The sequence below is a fragment of the Myripristis murdjan genome, chromosome 19 (genome assembly GCF_902150065.1).
Source record: "Myripristis murdjan chromosome 19, fMyrMur1.1, whole genome shotgun sequence".
NCBI lineage: Eukaryota > Metazoa > Chordata > Actinopteri > Holocentriformes > Holocentridae > Myripristis > Myripristis murdjan.
The window spans coordinates 14,994,461-15,013,569 of record NC_043998.1 but is presented as its reverse complement, the minus strand read 5'-3'; the positions used below and the strand labels follow the sequence as shown (position 1 = coordinate 15,013,569).

At 40.3% G+C, this 19,109-nt stretch overlaps 3 protein-coding genes across 3 annotated transcripts; 1 reads left to right on the top strand and 2 right to left on the bottom strand.

Annotated features, from left to right (window-relative positions):
* Positions 1–481: 481 nt before the first annotated feature.
* LOC115377506 (leucine-rich repeat, immunoglobulin-like domain and transmembrane domain-containing protein 2) lies at positions 482–4,612 on the bottom strand. Its single transcript, XM_030077307.1, has 3 exons — positions 4,165–4,612; positions 3,159–3,940; positions 482–2,821 (listed from the first exon to the last, which is right to left on the bottom strand). The coding sequence occupies exons 1-3, from the start codon at positions 4,389–4,391 to the stop codon at positions 2,034–2,036; spliced, it is 1,797 nt and encodes a 598-aa protein (XP_029933167.1). The 5' UTR covers positions 4,392–4,612; the 3' UTR covers positions 482–2,033.
* A 632-nt stretch (positions 4,613–5,244) lies between these two features.
* lrit1b (leucine-rich repeat, immunoglobulin-like and transmembrane domains 1b) lies at positions 5,245–9,148 on the bottom strand. Its single transcript, XM_030077306.1, has 4 exons — positions 8,884–9,148; positions 8,073–8,533; positions 7,434–7,739; positions 5,245–7,293 (listed from the first exon to the last, which is right to left on the bottom strand). Exons 1-4 carry the CDS (start codon positions 9,015–9,017, stop codon positions 6,230–6,232), a joined length of 1,965 nt encoding a protein of 654 aa, XP_029933166.1. The 5' UTR covers positions 9,018–9,148; the 3' UTR covers positions 5,245–6,229.
* A 3,291-nt stretch (positions 9,149–12,439) lies between these two features.
* On the top strand, positions 12,440–17,206 carry rgrb (retinal G protein coupled receptor b). Its single transcript, XM_030077310.1, has 7 exons — positions 12,440–12,647; positions 13,313–13,469; positions 14,596–14,717; positions 15,179–15,332; positions 15,556–15,673; positions 16,398–16,511; positions 16,634–17,206. The coding sequence occupies exons 1-7, from the start codon at positions 12,572–12,574 to the stop codon at positions 16,772–16,774; spliced, it is 882 nt and encodes a 293-aa protein (XP_029933170.1). The 5' UTR covers positions 12,440–12,571; the 3' UTR covers positions 16,775–17,206.
* The last annotated feature ends 1,903 nt before the right edge of the window (positions 17,207–19,109 follow it).

The following is a 19,109-nucleotide window of genomic DNA, read 5'->3' as shown; positions in this document are numbered from 1 at the left end:
TGGCAGCACAGGTTAACGTCAGTAGCCTGCACAATTTAAAATAATTTAATTAAATACCACTTTTAATGTGATTACAATTAAGAGCAAAAAAAAAGCCAATAAACACAAGGTGTAACAATAACACCAGATTCCACAAACATTTCATAGAAATTACCCTGCCAGCAATAGCCATTATATGAATGATTCTGTGGCCAAATGTTCACTCAAAGTTGTGTCTGCTTCACATGAGTTTGAAATGGCAGAGGAAATATGTTCCAGTCCTGTACTCCATTGTATGAAAACGAACGTCTCTACATGTTTGACTCAGGCTGACTGAGCCTCTTCTCTGCTCACGTTTGTGTAAAAATATTGGGGAACCCAGTTATTAACAATTTTATTCATTGTACAGAACTAAGTTGGCTTACTTGGTTTTCAAATGGCAAATTTAATTCTTTTCTGTCCTGCTCCAGACCCACCCTGACTCATCTGTAACTGAGAGTGCTCAAGAACCATCAAAACATTTATTATTAATTTGTTAAAAAACGAAATCAGCAGTACAAACTCTGATATATGATGTAGCAGTTCCACAATGAGCAATAGCGATATAATTATGATCATTATTTTCACAGCATCAAAACAAAACAACTTTTGATCATATTCTATCTGTTAAAGTGCCACCAACAGGAGCAAAACAACCTGTCAATCAACCATGCTGAAAAAAACAATCGGCTTTTTGATGCACAATCTATCTGCCTGGATGACACAATGTGCCGGGACCTGTCATTAAATGGAAATATCATGCCGTACTCTTGGGTTAAGATGCTGGATTGACAGGGTTCAGATAGAAAAGCGCGCTAATCTCCTTAGCAGTGTATGTATAAACGCACAGGAAAACACTGCTTATGTAATAAATCCTCTGAGCGATTGTGCTAAAAATCAGAATATGTCTCAGCATTCGAGTTTAACTCCCCTTTAATCCACATCGTACATCATTCAATGCCATTACACGAGAGCGAAGCTGGAATGTGGAAACAACATCGCAATTGTAGTATTGTCACAGTAATGAATCATGAGCATGTTTACTATCTTCTTTAGCTCTTATATTTCCATAACTGAAGCATCAGCCAACCAAGCCCACATTTTACAGCACAGCGAACTTAACAATAGCAAAGAAATAACATACAGTACATAAATAGTAGACAGCAGGTAAAAGCTCATATGATACTAATTTAGAAGTGCATGACTTTACACTCAGTATCAAAAGATTAAGAAAAAAAGTGACCCAAAGAAGTATCAAATACATTTTAGAACAAACATTTGACTTCTTATTGTATATTGATACAGATAAATAACAAAGTCTCCCTGACAATAAGGGAGTAAGGCATTTCATCTTCACCTGAAAGGACCATACCGGTGATTTTGAATGTTTGGCCCATTTACTACAGTTGACCCACATTTTACATTGCAACACACCATTTTGCAAATCATGCAGGGGTACTAGATTTCACAACATATAATCAAAATCCCTTTTTTCAGATTTGAATTTTTGGTTGTAACAGCCATCTTGTAATGTTTTGCTTCTGAAGCTAACAAAGTCATCTCCATTCATAAACCACAGAGCTGATAACTGGCTGTGGAAAGCAAATGTTTCCCCGGGGACTATTTCCCAACAGATGAGGGACGGTTTCACTCCGCCAAATGTCAAGTCATCAAAAGACAGCAGTGCTGCTGCTTTTAGGAAAACTAATGTGCAGGATTTTATGATGGTTATGGAATACTGGTGTGAAGAAAGACTGAAGTCTCTGAAAGTTCATTTTCGTATCATGGTGAAAAGAATGGAAACGAATGGCTGGATAAAAGGGAGGGAAATAAAATACTGCTTGCTTTTGGCAAATATTAGCAGAAACATTAAGTATATACATTTTGTAGATATTATGCTAAAAATGTAAAATCACTGGTATGGTCCTGTATGATTTATATACACATCCTACCACATATTGCTGACAGAAAACTGGCATTATTTACAGATACAGGTATATTTTTTTATATTTATGCTAATAGAGTTGAGCTGCATTGCCTCCTTTGCATTTATCCTCAGACCTCCGCCTCTTTATCCGCTCCTCTCCTGAGTCCCTGCACAGGCCTTCATCACTGGCCGCGTGCAGGCTGTCAAAAGTGTCCTGCCTCTCCATTTCCGGCAGGTTCTCCTCATGCCACCTCCTCTTCTTCCACAGATCTGTGCAGCGCTCAATGCAGCTGAACCTGGCCTCTGTGGTGCAGGCATACATGCCGGCCGGCACCGCCAGCACCATGGCGCACACAATGACTATGATGTGGATGAGCCTCTCTCTCTGCTCCAGCTCACTGATGTCACTTCCTGTCACAAACACAATGCACTGGCCTTCTCGGGGCGGGTGGTTTTTCAGAGTCACACACACCTCGTACTTGGTGACAGGCAGCAAGTCACTAACTGAGTAGCTGTTGATGCCCGGGCCGATGTAAATCATTTCCTTTTTGGGCGAATCATATTTGCCAAAGTGTATGGTGAACCAGGTTTCTGCAGGATTGGCCGTTGCTGCGTACCACTCCAAGGTGATGCCATACACTGTCTGCTTGGCAATGCGTATGTCAATGTAAACATTTTCATCAGATGACAACATGGGGATTGGTGGGGGAACAGGAGCGGAGGAATTGAGGGACTTGATGTTGACCAAGATGGCAACGGAGGAATTCCCAATGAAGTTGTTGGCCGTGCAGGTGTAGTGCCCTCTGTCTGCCAGATGAAAAGAGGGGATCACCAGCTGGGACTCGACGGTCTCCTCATCCACATGTGTCTCAGTAGCTGTAGAGTAAACAGGCAGGGGAAAAAAATAATGTCACATCAGGAGCAGCAAACCAAGGTCAGAGTGTTAATGTCCTGTGTTTATGTACAGATCAGAGCCACGTGCCACATGATTTGCTCACATTTAGCACAGAAATCTAGGCCAGCAATACATGCATGTGAAAGGCAAGTGGGCCATAGGATATACTGGGCTTACATGGAGTCGATTGTTCTGAAATCTCTTCATATAGCAGATGCAGCCTACAAGCTGTATGCATGATATCATGGTAAGTGCTGTCACTACAGGTTGGCAGTAGTATAATGGATGATGGAAGTTGGGGAAAAAAAAAATTCTTACCAGTAAATCCTCTTATAATCTTCAGACTGTACATCCATTGAATGGTTGGAGCTGGCCTGGCCTTGACTAAGCATGTGAGTGTTGCATTTGCTCCCAGTGGCAAAGTGACGTTCATGTCTGGGGCAGAGGCCACAGGTTTCATGCAAGTTTTTAATTGGATTTCATGGAAGAACTTCCCAGCTTTGGAGGTGGGGCCCGAGCACATCAAATACGAGTTCATCAGAATGATAGGAGGACTGACTGCCCTGATGAATTCAACGAAGCCTTTTAGTCGGCAATCACACAGCCAGGGATTGTCGTGAAGTGCCAAAACCACATTTGAGACCAACCCTTCTTTCCCCCATGCTTTCTCTGCTGTTTGGTAAAGGGGCCAGTTAATAAAGACATCTTTTGATATGACGCTAAGCTGATTGAAGGATAAATCTAAGTAGGTCAGACCTGGTAAGTGTCGCAGAGCGTGTTCTGGTAGCACATCCAGTCGGTTGTGCTTTAGGTCTAAAATCTTCAGTTTTGGTGTGTCTTGAAACGCTGTCCATGGTACTGAACTCAGTTTGTTCCCTTGTAACCTCAGCTCGGTCAGGTTCCACAGCCCCTCCAGGCTTTTGATGTTCATCAGGGTGATGTCGTTGAAATTGAGCCACAGAAACTCCAAAGCACTCAATTTAGAGAAAGATCCACGGGGTAACTCAGTTAGGTGGGAGTTTTCAATACGAATTTTAGTAAAATCATCCGGGATATCCTCTGGGATGTGTCCCATGGAGGTTTCCATACAAAGTAAGGACCTAAATAGCATAAAGAAACAATTCATAAAATGAGGATTAACAGTATGTTTTATCTTTAAAGTTACTGAACACTAGTTCATTTGTCTACACAAAATTGTACAGGTAGTTTGTAGGTTGTAGTGTAGTAGGTTAGGTTTACGATAACACACAAAGCCACGGTTATCCTGTAACCTACATCCAAGTGACCCACAATGTAAAAACAGTACAGGTTCAGTATCCCTTACCTTCCCACGGAGTCATTTGTGCAGGAGCAGCCAGTCAGACAAGTTGATGATCCAGGAGAGATGAAATAAAACAACAAAGCAGTACAAAATGCAACATAAAAGGTGTCCATATTCCTAGAGATGCATGTGAAATAGGCCTGTTTGAGCAGGACAAGCCCATGGCCGGGTAGAAGAAAGCCTATTACCTTAATCTTCCTTGACGCAATGCTTAAGACACCAAATGACATATGAGACACAGGAAATGCATATTTTTAGCTATGAGCCACTTTGTAACTTGTAACTATTGTAGGATCTCCTCAGATAATGCAAATATTCATTGCCTAAGCTGAACAATTAAGATTCAGTCAGTTACACTAGCATTAAAAAAAAAAAGAATTAGTGTTATTATTCCAGTATTATCCACACATATAGCCCAACATGCTTTGGCTCAGTCTAATTTAATTTATTTGTGCTCTTCTAAAGCACCACCACTGACATGACAGGGGCTTGTCTGTATTAAGAGGGTTGGACATGGAGCCCATCAGGCTTAGCTATAACAGAGAGGGAGGGCTGGAGAGAGAGACAGATGTCTGGAAACTACTGTAATCTGACCTCAATAATCTGAATGTTGGTTATCTCTCAGTTTGAAAAGGCAGAATCCCATACAAACCATGCATGAATACAGACACCATCAATAGTGCTGAGTAGTTTGTATCTTTAAAATACATTTTCCTCAGATGCCCAAGCTGTATGCAGGCTCTCACCCAACAGGAAAACATATTATCAACGATCGGATTCTTTGTATTGGTAGAAAAACATAATGTAGGTAACCTGAGTGCAGTTGAAAAGATCTACACAATAGCCCTGGCTTATATCGCAATAATATTGTGATGTAGCTTCAAAGTTAAGTCATTGTTAGTGGCTTGTTTGCACTATGCTACATATAAAATTAAGACATTTGCCAGACAGTGCTCATAAATACTTTTATGGTTGGTTTGAATGTGGTTTAACATGCTGTGTTTTGATAAACGCCAAACAGGTGAGTTTTGCCACACAGGACAAAACAACCAGTGTAATTAAGTTGGTATAAATACTTGGAAGTAGATTTGGTAGACTTTATTGAAAAAAACAACAACCCAACATTATGGTAACTGTGCCGATCCCACCCACACATGCATTAGGTATACATACACCAGGTTTAAACAATTGGAAATAATTAGTTATAAATTCTTTCTGACCAGATTCAGTTCAGATGCATGTTTCATCAAAATGTATTCATTGTTTTGTGAGTGAATATTCTGCATTATACCTATATTAATATTCAATAGGATGCTAGTTCCTAATGCACATTTCAAATATAATCTCCGCTAATGTTCTAAACAAATATTAATACATTTAAATAACAATGTTTGGAGAAATGTTTAAAAAAATTTTATAAACATGTATTGATATAAAAATGATTTATTTTTCAGACATTCACACACAAACATATCTCAGGTCATAAATATGTACATTATAAAATATACTGTACTTTTAGGATTTGAACCTGGCACATTAACATATATAATAGATAGACTGATATATAAAATAAGCTAGCATTTGCTGGTTCATCATTTCTACAAACACACCATTTTATTAAATAAAGATTTATGCAGAGGTTAAGTCTCAGAAGAGGTCCTCCTGTGTCTAAAATGGGTTTCAGACAGTGTTGGGTAACATTTCACGAATATACTTCTCCATAAAGTCCCCTTTAAAAGTGCATGATAAATACAAAAGACATTTTTACACATTAAAAACACTGCATTTAAATAGTGAAATCATTACAGTGTAAATTTCCCTTTTTGCAGTTCACCGCATCAATGGTGGCCTGTATTCCCACAAGGCTGTAAAATAATAAGCAATTTCATACATCCAGTACTGACAGAGCTGTCAATGTCCTTCGAAGACCCCTAAAAGAGGTCATTTGATTTTTCTTTCTCCTTTTGTTTCACTACTCCAGTCCCTGAGCACAGTGGTGTAAGTATTTACATCACAGGCCCTTGCAAAGAAAAGTGCATCCACTAAATGTTGAGGCATACATTTGGTATCAGCAGAAATATTCGTTTGGTGGTCCTTCAGTCCTGGCCGTGGCCTCTGAGTCCACACTGGACCTTGCAGAGAGGAGCCTGTTAGATTCGTCAGGATTTAGCCTAGTCAGATATTCCCCCTCCATTCCTTTAGTTTTCGCCCCTGGTGAAAGGGTCTCAAAGGTGACATAGGAGTCTTGCATTTCTTTGGTTTGTCTCCCCAGCAGCTTTTGGCAACGCTTCTTTAGGGCCCCGCAGCAAACAATCAGTGTGAGGGGCACAGCAATCACGCATGCCACAGTTATAACCACTACATTAATGAGCTTCTGCGTGCCACTGGCACTGGCCGCCTCATCTGTTGAGAAGATAACACACTGTTCCTTTTTTGGAATTAGGCCTTTGACGCAAACACAGGCAATATACTTTGTCTTTGGCACCAGGCCATCGATGGTGATGCGGTTCTTGCCAGCACCTACATTGATCCGACGCATGTCTCTCTCGCCAAATATAGCATATAGGACACTGAACTCTGTGGTGTTACTGGCTGTAGGTGCGCGCCAGTTCAGCGAGACAGTGTGGTCGGTGTCACCAATCACCTTAACAGAACGCACTATCCTTTTCTCTGGAGCCTGCTGTAAGGAGGAGGCATTGGCTGCTAAATTACTCAGAACATCCTTCTCCACCTCCCCTGAGCCAGCTGCATTAGGTGCACTGGCTTGTCCCTCTGCAGCACTGTCAGAAATGCTGTAGCTTTCAATCTCGTACTTTCCAGTGACACCTTTGCCATTGAGGGGTTCAATGATAGGTTGAGCTGCCGTGGTGGTTGGTGGAGGTACGTATCTGGCAATAAGTTTCTCCTGGTACGCCGCCTTTCCAATGCCACCAGTTTTCTTCCCTCTGGTTCTCTTGGAAGTCCCTGTTTCCTCTGACCGAAAGGAATCTGTGATGACCAAGGAGATGATGGCGTCTGAAGTTCCCACAAAGTTGGTTGCTTTACAAACATATTTCCCAGAATCACGGTAGGAGACGGCAGGCACACTGAGGATCGACCAGATGATTCCCTCCTTTGAGATCTCTTCCTGAACTGTAAAAAAAAAAAAAAAGAGAAGTTCACAGTGTGATTTAAATCTCATTGTCACTTTATCTTGCATGATGGCAAAAATAGATATATTGCTCTAATGTTAGGTAAACAGGGAAATCTGGAATTGGTGTAGTGGAACTCACCAGTGCCATTCATTTTCTTGCCATCAGCACGGGTCCAAGACAACTCAGGAATGGGAACTCCAACCGTCCCACAGCGCAGCAGGACATTGTTGCCCAAGGAGCTGCGGACACGAGCGACAGCGGTGTGGACCCGAGGCCCCTGGCACCTTTGCAGCTCCGCCTCAGTGAACAGTACCCCCGACAAGCTCTCTGGATCAGCGCACCGCAACCTGGTGTCGATGAGAGCTACAGAGGATGATGGGGACTTCTGAAACTGAACCAGATCATATAATCGGCAGTCACACATCCATGGGTTGTCATGGAGACCTGCAGAAAAAAAAATGTGATAAATGTCATACATATTCACGCAATAAATGAAAAGGACACCATAATTTATCTGATGATCACACACTCTCCACAGGGAAAACCACTAGCAGCAAGTCTTGTAAAAAGTGAGGCCTTATGGTTGTAGGTTATAATTAACAGAACTAGTGTGACAACTTGACACACTGGACATAACTATAATTAGACTAATCTCTAACCCTGTTCTAAATGCTGACAGTGTCAAGACACTGTACATTGCATAACAACACTACTGGTCATGCAAGGCAGCTTAAAAACACTTTCCAGTATCCTTGTACACTGGAACCTGATCCTTACCAAGAATTAGTTTGGAGGAATCGACGTCCTGGGATGGCTTCACACTCAGCCACATTGTGAGAACCTCAGCAGGAATAGTTGCCAGACTATTGCTGGATAAGTCCAGATAGGTTATATTCTTTATGTACATGGTTGCTTCAATGGGTATAGCTGAAATCTTATTGTTGTGTAAATCGAGAAGCCTCAGATTAGGCATATCAGACAGAGACTCCCAGGGAAAAGAGGTAAGAGAGTTGCCATCCAGCCTCAGCTCGTTCAGATTGTACAGACCCCGGAAACTATCCACATTCAGCGAATTCAATGAATTGAAAGACATCCACAAAAACTCCAGGCTGTTGAGGTAGTGAAAGTTCTCGCTTGAGATCCTTGTGATTGCTGTCTTCTCAATGCGCAGTTTTGACGTGTCAGTGGGAAAATTTGGAGGGACCACAGTGATATCTGGATCATTGCAAAGCACACTCCTACGGGAGAGATGAAGAATAATTATAATGGGAAACAATAATCTCTGGCTGCAATCCAGTTTGCATTAAGATGATACATGTAGGGTTCACGCAGGAGTGGATTTGATAATGAAACAAAAATATTTTCAAGCTACTTTGTTAGTTATTCTTCTATTGTTAACGTTTGGTGAAAACATGGTATAGTACACTAATAAGCAAAGAAGATTAAAGAGCAACTCTCAGTTAATCCTTCTATATAAAGAGTGACTGAAGAAAGCTGCAGTTAAAATAAATGCAGTACTCCACAAGACATAAAACAGATGTCCAAACAATGAAATGATCGGCAATAATGTGAATGCTTAGTTTCTTACCTTGCTTTAGATCCATCGCTTAATTTGTGATAATAACAGCTACACTGGGCCGGACATGAGGCGCTCAGCAGCGGCAGGCAAACTAATGCCACACAAAAACCCACAGCAAAATATCGAAGCATCTTCCCCTGCATGCTACTGTATGCTATCAAACTACACTACAATGAAAAAGTAGACGGTGCTGCTTGCTTTAACCGGACCTCGGATGCATCGTCGTGTCCCGCAGGCTCACCGCTCCATACTGCTCCCACTGGTCTGAATGCTGAGATAAAAAGGATAGGCAGGGATTAGTGCGGGGACTTGGGTTATTTTCATTCACACGATTATTGCTTCCTGGAAGCTGATAGGCTGCATAGTTTTGCTTTAATTGTAAGGGAAACACATTTGCATAGGTGATTGGATGGTTAATTATGGGCAAAAAATACCGTACCCTTTAAATACAACCATACGCACCCACAGGATCTGACAGAATATGGTTTATGATAATGAACAGGCGGAACTTCACTTTCACTATTTTAACAGACCTAAGCTGATATCATTTTGTAATTTACAGGTTTTGTTAAGTGTTTCATTATCAAGACTTTTTTCCAGGACATTTTGAATTCTGCCAAACTTTGGAGTCATTATTGCAAACCTGAAACAAAAAATGGCCTGCCTCATATTTTTATTGTTTCAGTTGATTTCATAAGACAGCCTTTTCTTGTCACAGCGTAGGCGTTTCTTATGAAAATGTCCCTGAACATCCTTACTGAAACAATTTTATTTTTATGAACTAGTATAATTTGGCTTTCCCAAAATAAGCGCACCGCAGAGGCTTGTTTGTAAACACACAATTGGCCACTAGATGGCAGCGGAGAGTAGCCAAAGCTGAAAGACATCTGAAATACATCAACCAACTGATATATCATTTTTAAAAAGTACATTATAGATCAGTGATCTCACCTTAATATGAATAATCTTGTATTCTTAGTGCAGAAAAATAACCACTGAGTATATTTCCCTATTTAGCCACTCATTATTTTAAAATACCAGATTCAGAATCATTTGCAAAAAGGCCAAAAGCTTGTAAGCTCATTTTTTCCACATGATCCTAAAATAAAGCCAGCTTTCTCTTTTGCAAATGTATGACATGAACACTTGTTTATTGTTTTTGTCTTCACAAAAGGACTCTGCATTGATTTGTATGCACACCTGTAAACAATAGCGTGGGAGCACTGCCGATTATTAAAGCATGGATGAGTAAATAGATATCATCTAGTTTTAATCTACTATCCTGCAGAGCACCTCCATATTGTGTGTCCTTGTGTGTGTGTGTGTGTGTGTGTGTGTGTGTGTGTGTGTGTGTGTGTGTGAGTGAGTGAGTGAGAGAGAGAGAGACAGGGAGAGACAGACAGAGAGAAAGAGTGACACACTTTGTGCATGCGGATGATTAAATTGTCACAGTCTCGGGGTTATTCTCAGGTGCTGTGGTTTAAGGACGTGCCTGTACGGAGGGATTTGAAATCCTTTAATCTAGTCATCTCTATATCTCTTATTAATACATCTTTGTTCTATTTCTTTCAGGATAGTTGTCCCAGCACCTGGGAAAAGCTGTCTGACCTCTGAGAATGGAACATACATTCATCCCACAAGGAAAAACACCCTGCCAGGTGCTGCTGTGCAGCTTATTCTTGCACGAGGATGAACAAAAACGTTTGTTTCCAGTGCCAGTCTTGCTCATGTTCCTCAGAGGCTGTGGGTACCAATGCAATTTCCACAGTGCAGCCTTTGTTTCATTGCAAAACCAGCAGATTATTAGATTGTGGAATTAACTATTTGCCAACACGCTACGTGTAGCCACTACGGTGGTAGAAGCATTTACACGTTGGAGGGTGTATTTCATACTACACAGGGTTTTTAGGTCAATGAGAGCCATGGTACGTCCACAGACTGTATAAAACGAGGGTACGTCCCCAAATTTTCTTTTGTAATTCACCAACAACTTGGCCTGGACTCTTATTGACAGGGTCTATTGATTAAGGACTCCCTATGCATCCAGAAGTCAAATGAAATAAAGCAAGTGCTGAACAAATTAAATAACACAATACAAGGAGAAAAACAAGCCACATCCTTGATTAGACACATCAGTGATGTATTTATGAAACTAACTGCACTAATTTTTGCAAAGGATCAACGTCATGCAGCTTTTAGACTGCGGTATAATTCAAAACTAACCACTATAATCCAATATTTGCAAACAAATTAGAGACTTCAATATTTCCATCCCATGTTTTATGTCCAGTGATGGAGCAGATTATATTCTGATCAGGGATTGTAACTTTTGCATGCTGGTGAACTCAGTGGTGTTCATTTCACAGATTCATAAACAAGTCCCTCAGTGTGTTATTGAGAGTTAGTGTATGCACCAGCTGGGGCAATCCACAATGCACAATTCTTTAAAGCGTTGATTCACACCCAATCATATTTCAACATGCTTAGCTACGGTAGATTAACAGATTGGTTTATCGAAACGTTTGCACACCAGTAAACACTTATTTAAAACAGCTGATTTTTCTCTACTTTTCAATTCAAGTGTGTGCTCAGTCATCACCATGGAGGGTCTCGCTGAGTGAGAGGAGGCCTGGGACTGGATGGGACCTTGTGCTCAGAGCTATCTGGGCCAGGACAATATGGGCAGTCTGAGAAAGGGTATTATAAGTCCATTGGGACACATCATTACTTCATAGTTAATGAGTTTGTGGTAATCTGTGCACAGATTAGTGGTGCAATCAGAGTCGGCCCAAATGTTACATTTTAAAAGGTTCAGGCCAAGTCAGTGCCAAAGGTCACTTATCTGCTGTCCTGTTTTTTTTTTTTAGGGGTGTGTGTTATTTTGGTCAACATTTGAAAACCAAGTGCACAGCCTAAACGAGGTCTTGATATGTTGACACACTTGGCATTAATGACCAATTCTTTACTGAACAGGCCCAGCCATTGAGGTACTGAGGTCTTATTTTGTTAAAAAAAAAAAATATATATATATACACTTAGTTATTGTTTTATTGAAATGGGAGATAGTTGTTGGTTTGTTTGTTTGCTTCTGTTTGTTTGTGGCATTTTCTCCATTTAAAACATACATACATTGGTTTACACGGCCACCTGTTGAAATAGCTATCAGCAATTTGTATGAATGAATGAATGATTAAAAAAAACATTTGGTTAATTCCAGCTACTATGAAAACAATTAAATTACACACCATGACGGCCTCTTCCAAGTTTTCAGTTTCCTGCTTTGTTGTTAGATCATGCTCAATTACATCACGGTCAGCTGAACTGCTGGGGAAAGGTCGTTCCTCCAGAGCGGCTCTTTTTGCTGACCTACAAACCGCATGGCTCGCCGCTCCACAAACAAATCAATGTCTTCCTGCTCTGGGAGATCTAAGGCCTGCGCAGCACTGGTGCAAACTTTAGAGCAGTGCAAAGTGTCAGCAGGCTCTTGGCGAGTGAGTGAGAGTAGCGCCTGCTCTGCTTGTTAGGACATTCCTGAGGGGATTGCAAAAGAATTTAGTAAGATTAGCCTCTTTATGCTTTTTCACGTGAAAGAGCCTTTATAAGGGGCCAATAGTTGAAATCTATGGTACACCACAGAACTGCATAAGGAACTACTCTTTTTGTGCATACTTTAATTTGTACATTTTAACATTTCAACATGGCAGCCTACACATTACCGGAGGGATTCACTGATTTTGATATGTTTACATTCGGGTCAGCACTTCTGTTTGGGGGTAAGTGAGCCTGCATGCAGCCACTGGTTTCTGTTCAAAATGCGAGACATGCTGGAGCTGGGGCCCCGGGATGGACTGCAGCCATTAAAGAAACAGTTCACTCTAAAGGCAACTAAAGTTATACAAACTTCTATAAAGTTTACATTCAGGGGTTTAGTGTCTTGCTGACGACCTTATAGAGGCCCAGGCATCAGGAAGACAGAAAAGTCCAGCTCCTCAAACCTTCACACCATAGCAGCCTCATATGGTGTTTATTTTCTTACTCATATCCACAGCTGTCCTAATGCCAGTAGACTGAGGGCAGTGATTTTGATCTTAAATGCACTGAAGATCTCTGTGTATATTTTCTTTGCAAACACTGACGATTAATATTATAATGTTAGAGTCAGAGGTAATTAATGTCCTGGATAGTTGGGCCATTTTTTTATACGGTGTCTTTTCCATCAACCAGTATAAATCATGTTGTATAATGTCTTAATTTGGACATATAAGACAACAAACTCCCTTATGTTTTTCATATATGGTCAATTGTTATATATTATTTTCATTATTAAGAATGACTTTATTCTGAGTAAGGGTGATTGAAGAAGTGATGCAAATGGATATATGTGCAGAATGTGTTTAAATTTCTCGCTTTGTTTGTAACTGTGGGCTGTTTTTTTCAGGGATGGTTGGATTCTTGCTCAACCTAATCACTATCCTGGCCTTCCTCAGAGTGAAGGAGCTGCGAAACCCCAGTAACTTCTTTGTGTTCAACCTCGCCCTGGCTGACATCAGCCTCAACATCAACGGACTAACAGCTGCGTATGCCAGCTATCTCAGGTACCAAAAGACCGGACTGGCATTTTAAACTTTGTGGAAATTAAATGAAACAAATGTCAAAAATTAAGGATACATTGGTCTATCCTTACATTAGATATTTTGAAACTTAAGCTAAGCGTCTAAGTCAATATGTGTGAAAAAAAGTGACAAAAAAGAGATGTTTACATAACACGGGCTTGCACCTCCTTCACAAGCACTGAAGTGGCTGGAGCTAATGTCCAAAAAAAAAAGTAAAAATAATACAATCCAAGTTTTCTGATGCCAAACAATTTGTCAAAGCACAGGTCGTATATTCAAGTGTTTTTTAGTCATAAGAAAATGAACCCTGAGAGAAAACTGACGTCATCTGGTAACTATTTTAGAAACCAAGTGGTACTTTGTACTACAATGGCAGAATGAGGAGGAAAATATTCACATTAGTTTGTAATTGGTAAGCCTGTTTAATTCAGTGGCTAAAAGCTGTTGTATATGTGTGACATCTAAAAATTAAAGAGTGGAAATGTGATGTCCCGTCTTGGCATTTTGGGTAAAATCTGACTTACCCAAAATCTTGTATTCACCACTTTATTGGTTCCTACAGTCGTGTCCCTCTGGCAGTTATAATATCTCTGGCAGTATCTGAAGGCAGCATCTGCTTTGCACAGCTGTGATGGCTGGACAATGCAGAACAGCTGTTTAAAAATCTAGAAAATGATGAGGTAAATACTGGATATGGACCCACAGTGCAAGCAGTTGGCTTCAAAACACTTCCACATGCTGCCTGGAGGCATTTTATGTTTCTTTTTTTTTTCTTCTTCTTCTTTTTCTTTTTTTTTTTCTTTTTTTTTTTTTTTTTTTTCTTTTTTTTGTAACTTGGAGTTACAAAAAAAGGACCATTTTCCTGTTATTTTAAGTTTTCTGCAGAAGGCTGATAAACAGCAGCAGTGTTAGCTGATACATAAACTGCACCTGTGTTTCAAATGACATGAGGGAGATGACCAGATTTTTATTTATGGCTAAAATATTCCTTTTAGTTGATAATATAAATCATATCATATTATAATATCAATATTGGGTATTGTTGGACATGTCAGTGTATTGGCTATTGGAACATGGCATACACTGTATGTTTCTTTATCCTTTCTAGACATTGGCCATTCGGTCAAGATGGCTGTGCCTTTCATGGTTTCCAGGGAATGATATCAGTCCTGGCTTCCATCAGTTTCATGGCTGCCATCGCCTGGGACAGATATCACCAGTACTGCACCAGTGAGTACAGTGAAGCACAACCTACTGCAACATTTTGTAAAATAAATTGACAAAATGGTAATGGTTGTAATGCCCTTACTTAATATATTCATTTTTAATTTCCAAGATAAAAAAAAAACATGCATTTTTTGAAAAAGTGATAATTGAAAACTCTTGAACTAAATAAACCCTGTTTCATTTATCTTGCAAATGTGAAAACTAAGTGAAATGAATGAGATGCTATGTCAGTTGTATCAGTGCCCTCACAGTGACTCTGACCTTACACTTGGCACTTAAACAATGCATTGATTTCATATGTGAAAATGAATGAATGAATGAAATAGTGCATTAGAGATGGGATACATGGTGGACATACCTGCTTTCGTTTCTGATAAATAGCAATCTTTTTCTCTTTGAAGTCACTTTAAAGACAGGCAAACTTACTTTTCCCCTCACATACTATGCATGTTGATATTGTGTAGGACAAAAGCTCTTTTGGAGTACAACTGTGACCATGAGCACCATTATCTGGGGTCTGTCCATCTTCTGGGCTGCCGTACCTCTCTATGGGTGGGGAGTCTATGACTTTGAGCCGATGAGGACTTGCTGCACGCTGGACTACACCAAAGGAGACAGGTACGGTAAGATGATATTTTGCTATGACATAATGCTGCCATGAGTTAATCCAAAGTATTGATTTTTACGCCGACAAGAGACTTATAACTGTTATCCAGTACTTAGTGTAGTTGTTATTTTTGTCAGGATCCTGAAGCCCTACTTGGCAGCATGTTGATAGCTCAGTACTCATACTAGCTGAAAATAAGGCAGTAAAGCTAGCATCTTTACCTCTATTCAACAGGGACTACATGACCTACATGCTAACTCTGGTGCTGCTCTACCTGCTGTTCCCTGCCATGACCATGATGTCATCCTATGATGCCATCAACAAACACTTCAAGAAGATCCATCACTACAGGGTAAATGCACACTGAGTTTGATAGGGTTTAACAAATAGCCACGGCTGCTTTCAAATCCCATTTAAGTTGCATAAACTATTGCATAAACTAGGAGTTGTAAATCTGTAATATGAGTAAGCTAATCTGCAAACAAAGGAGACCTTGATGGTCTTATAATCACAGGAAAAGATGGCTGTTCAAAGTTCTTTGTGGGCAAAATGGGACTTTATTGAAGTTGTCACTCCATGAATCAAGTGTCAGGAGAAATTATGATCTGTGTTTTCCACACCGTGTGCAATGGATACATGCCAGACTCATCCAGCAATCTGTGACAATGTGGAGAACACATATTTTTAGATATTTAAATGTCAAAAACATAAAAATAAGAAGATAAATAAATGCAGCACAGGTGATAAAAATGTCAGGCAGGCTGAAAGCAGACATTTGTTTACTTCTGATCACGTCATTGCCCTATACACACACTCTATGAAACATAACTAGGCTTAGGAATTACAGTGCTTTATTTTGTTTTGCCCTCGTAAGTCTGTAGGAATATATTTTTAATTTAAATTTATAGTGTGAGTTAACAAAGTCCAAGTCATTTAAGCTGTAAAGGACAGAGTTGAAATGTTCTTTTTCTTGTTTTCAGGTCACTCAAACTCAAGCTGTACAAAGTCTATCCTAAGTGCATTATGCAGCATGTGTAATATCTGCAGTAACACTTATATAATTAACTTTGTTCCAGTTTAACACAAGTTTGCCTTTGAGGGTAATGCTGATGTGCTGGGGCCCCTACGTCCTCATGTGCATTTACGCCTGCTTTGAGAATGTGAAAGTCATATCCCCAAAGCTGAGAATGGTGAGAGCTCATTTCATTTGATTCAGTATAAGCGTCAACATGGAGATACTGTGCTGAAAACTAATAACAGTCATCTTACTTAAATCAAGTAATAAATACAGACGACTTGTTTCTGCCCACAGGTGCTTCCGGTTCTCGCAAAGACAAACCCCATTTTCAACGCTATCCTCTACTCCTTTGGAAATGAGTTCTACCGGGGCGGGGTGTGGCATTTCCTCACTGGACAAAAGATCGTCGATCCAGTTCTTAAGAAATCCAAATAAAAGGAAACTCCTGCTGCGTTCTGGCCAAAACCTAAAATCACCATGCACTCTCACGATAGGTTCCACATTGGAAGAATACTTGTGGTACGAATGCTGTGAAGTCAGTGTCACTCTGCCATTTAGAACCAGTCCATTAGCTTATTTCTAGAGACTGTACAAATGCCTTATTTTCATAACATTAAGTCAGTAAATGAAACTCAGGACAATTCCTAACCAAGTTTGGAGTCACCAGAGCAGGCTGCCTCTGGACACACAGTGTGTGTTGCAGGTATGATACATTATAATGCATTCTTACAGGGCGAGTCTGTGAAATGCCACATAAGACCAATTCTTGCATGCTTTCTATTTCAATGTGTCTCTAACCTTCACTGTTTCTCTGCCTGTGTTTAACCACTTCCAATAAATATGCTGGGTTGCCAGTCTTTGACTTGCCCTGATTATTTAGGAGTGCTCTGGTCCTTGAGAAACCATTTCGCTGCTAAAAGCAAGCAGTCTAGTTTCTACAGCTGACGTGAACATCCATCCCGCCATGCATGCTTGTCTGAGGCATTTACTAAGCAGATTAATTGCCTATGCTGGACAGAGTTGGAGGTGATGTAACCTCCATCTATAGGAAGGATGCATTCACTGTGTTAAGACTGTATTATGCAAGCCGCAGTCAACAGGCTTCTGCTCTGACTCACCTGAAGCAAAACAGACTTAATTATGCTTCCAGATGGTAGTTGATTATATAAATACAGAAACATTTTGGAAAGGTGGGGAAATGTGTATGTAGATAGGGTAGTTCAAGAAACCTAATCCAGAAACGTACAAAAGCATTACATTTTTCACTCTTGTGTTGTATTAGCAACATCTCTGGTCTAGATTTACATCTTTCCAAATATGTGACACACCTGAACTCCTGAAACAAGCCACAGAGAGACACTGCTCCAAGTCCTTGTCACAGTAACCTCAGTGGTGACTATCTGGCAGGCTGTCGTGCCAGGGAGCGGTGAGCAGGTGAAATCCTCTAAATGTCAATAGCAGACTGTGTTGATGAGGAAGGAGCTGAAGGCGGCACGCTCTGGGCTGCATTTAAGCAGAGACTCCATTTAAGACTCCTGAAATAGTCCTGTTCCCTACTTAGTACGGAGCGATATAGTATTTAAGGCTTGAATTGCAAAGTCATCATTGTGCACCAGCTACCATAACAGCTTTATAATGACCATGTCACCCAAAATGATCAGTTCACTCTACTGATATCACTGACAGTAGGGACTGCAATGAAATGTTGTACACGACTAGATTTTTATTTAGTTTAGCACAATGCAAGTCTGTTTTTATTTTGCCAGTAATTCTGATGGGAGAGTAACATGAAGACAACAGATTTCCAGATAGATTAGCAATAATCAGGATAAAGGCGGAACAGATTTGATTAATCGCTGAAGATTTTTATGCAGCCAAATGCTCAGAGAACCTTTGCTCTTCTATTTACTGAGCAGCACAATGTGTCTATCTACTCATTAAGACACATGCCAAAACAAGGCATTAAAAATACATGTTTTATTCAGTGCAAATTAATGTGACAGTAATAATTAGTGTTTGTCTTTTGCGACACAGACGTTGCCCATACTCTGCAGAAAAAAAGTGGGTTATTGTAGCGCAGACTGCAGCTTCAATAAAATTCAGTTTTATCAGTAGTAGCACTTGTGTCCTTGCAGCTCAATCCTGCATCTCCATCTGCAGATATTACAAATTAGCTGTAATGATGTAGCTTCCTCTACATTCGGTTGTACTTTACCCACCTGGACTGATATTCTGCTGGTTTTCAGGACAGGCTGAGGAGTGAAATCCAACAGATTAGTAAAGACTTCTTAGAAAAAGGCTGTCCTGTTGGCTGGGACAAAGGGTGCTGTGCTGTGAATACAAGCATCACAAGCCTCTGTGTGTGTGTGAACTAGTGATCTAATTCAATTACCAGAGCTGTTCATAGAACCATCAACAAAAGAAGAAAGAGGAACTGCTTTACAGAGACATATATAGCCCAGTGTTCAGCTTCCTTCCCCCGCATTACAAAGGCGACTAAATCTATCTGAGTCCAAGCCTTTTCATTTATAGAGTAGTAAGGATTTAGATTGCCAACCACAAGGTGAGGTGAAAATGGCTCTGCCTGTGCATGTGCAGTAATGATACATGTGCCAATCTGCCACTGCTAGTCACAAACAGATGTTGCAAAAAATCTGTGATCTCTATAGGCTAACAATCTCATGCAGTGCAGCAGCAAAGGCACATGCAGCAGTCCCATGACACATGGATATGCACATGTGGCATGTTCAGACCCACCAGGATTTATTTA

Excerpts from the sequence above, each read along its gene's own strand:
- lrit1b (XM_030077306.1), bottom strand. The coding sequence starts at position 9,017 with ATGCAGGGGAAGATGCTTCGATATTTTGCTGTGGGTTTTTGTGTGGCA. Across the intron at positions 7,740-8,072 it reads TTCCTCCAAACTAATTCTTG|GTCTCCATGACAACCCATGG; the intron begins GTAAGGATCAGG and ends TTTTTTCTGCAG. Across the intron at positions 7,294-7,433 it reads CAAGAAAATGAATGGCACTG|TTCAGGAAGAGATCTCAAAG; the intron begins GTGAGTTCCACT and ends TTTTTTTTACAG.
- LOC115377506 (XM_030077307.1), bottom strand. The coding sequence starts at position 4,391 with ATGTCATTTGGTGTCTTAAGCATTGCGTCAAGGAAGATTAAGGTAATA. Across the intron at positions 3,941-4,164 it reads ACAAATGACTCCGTGGGAAG|GTCCTTACTTTGTATGGAAA; the intron begins GTAAGGGATACT and ends TATGCTATTTAG. Across the intron at positions 2,822-3,158 it reads GATTATAAGAGGATTTACTG|CTACTGAGACACATGTGGAT; the intron begins GTAAGAATTTTT and ends TTTACTCTACAG.
- rgrb (XM_030077310.1), top strand. The coding sequence starts at position 12,572 with ATGGCAGCCTACACATTACCGGAGGGATTCACTGATTTTGATATGTTT. Across the intron at positions 13,470-14,595 it reads GCGTATGCCAGCTATCTCAG|ACATTGGCCATTCGGTCAAG; the intron begins GTACCAAAAGAC and ends TATCCTTTCTAG. Across the intron at positions 16,512-16,633 it reads TATCCCCAAAGCTGAGAATG|GTGCTTCCGGTTCTCGCAAA; the intron begins GTGAGAGCTCAT and ends TTCTGCCCACAG.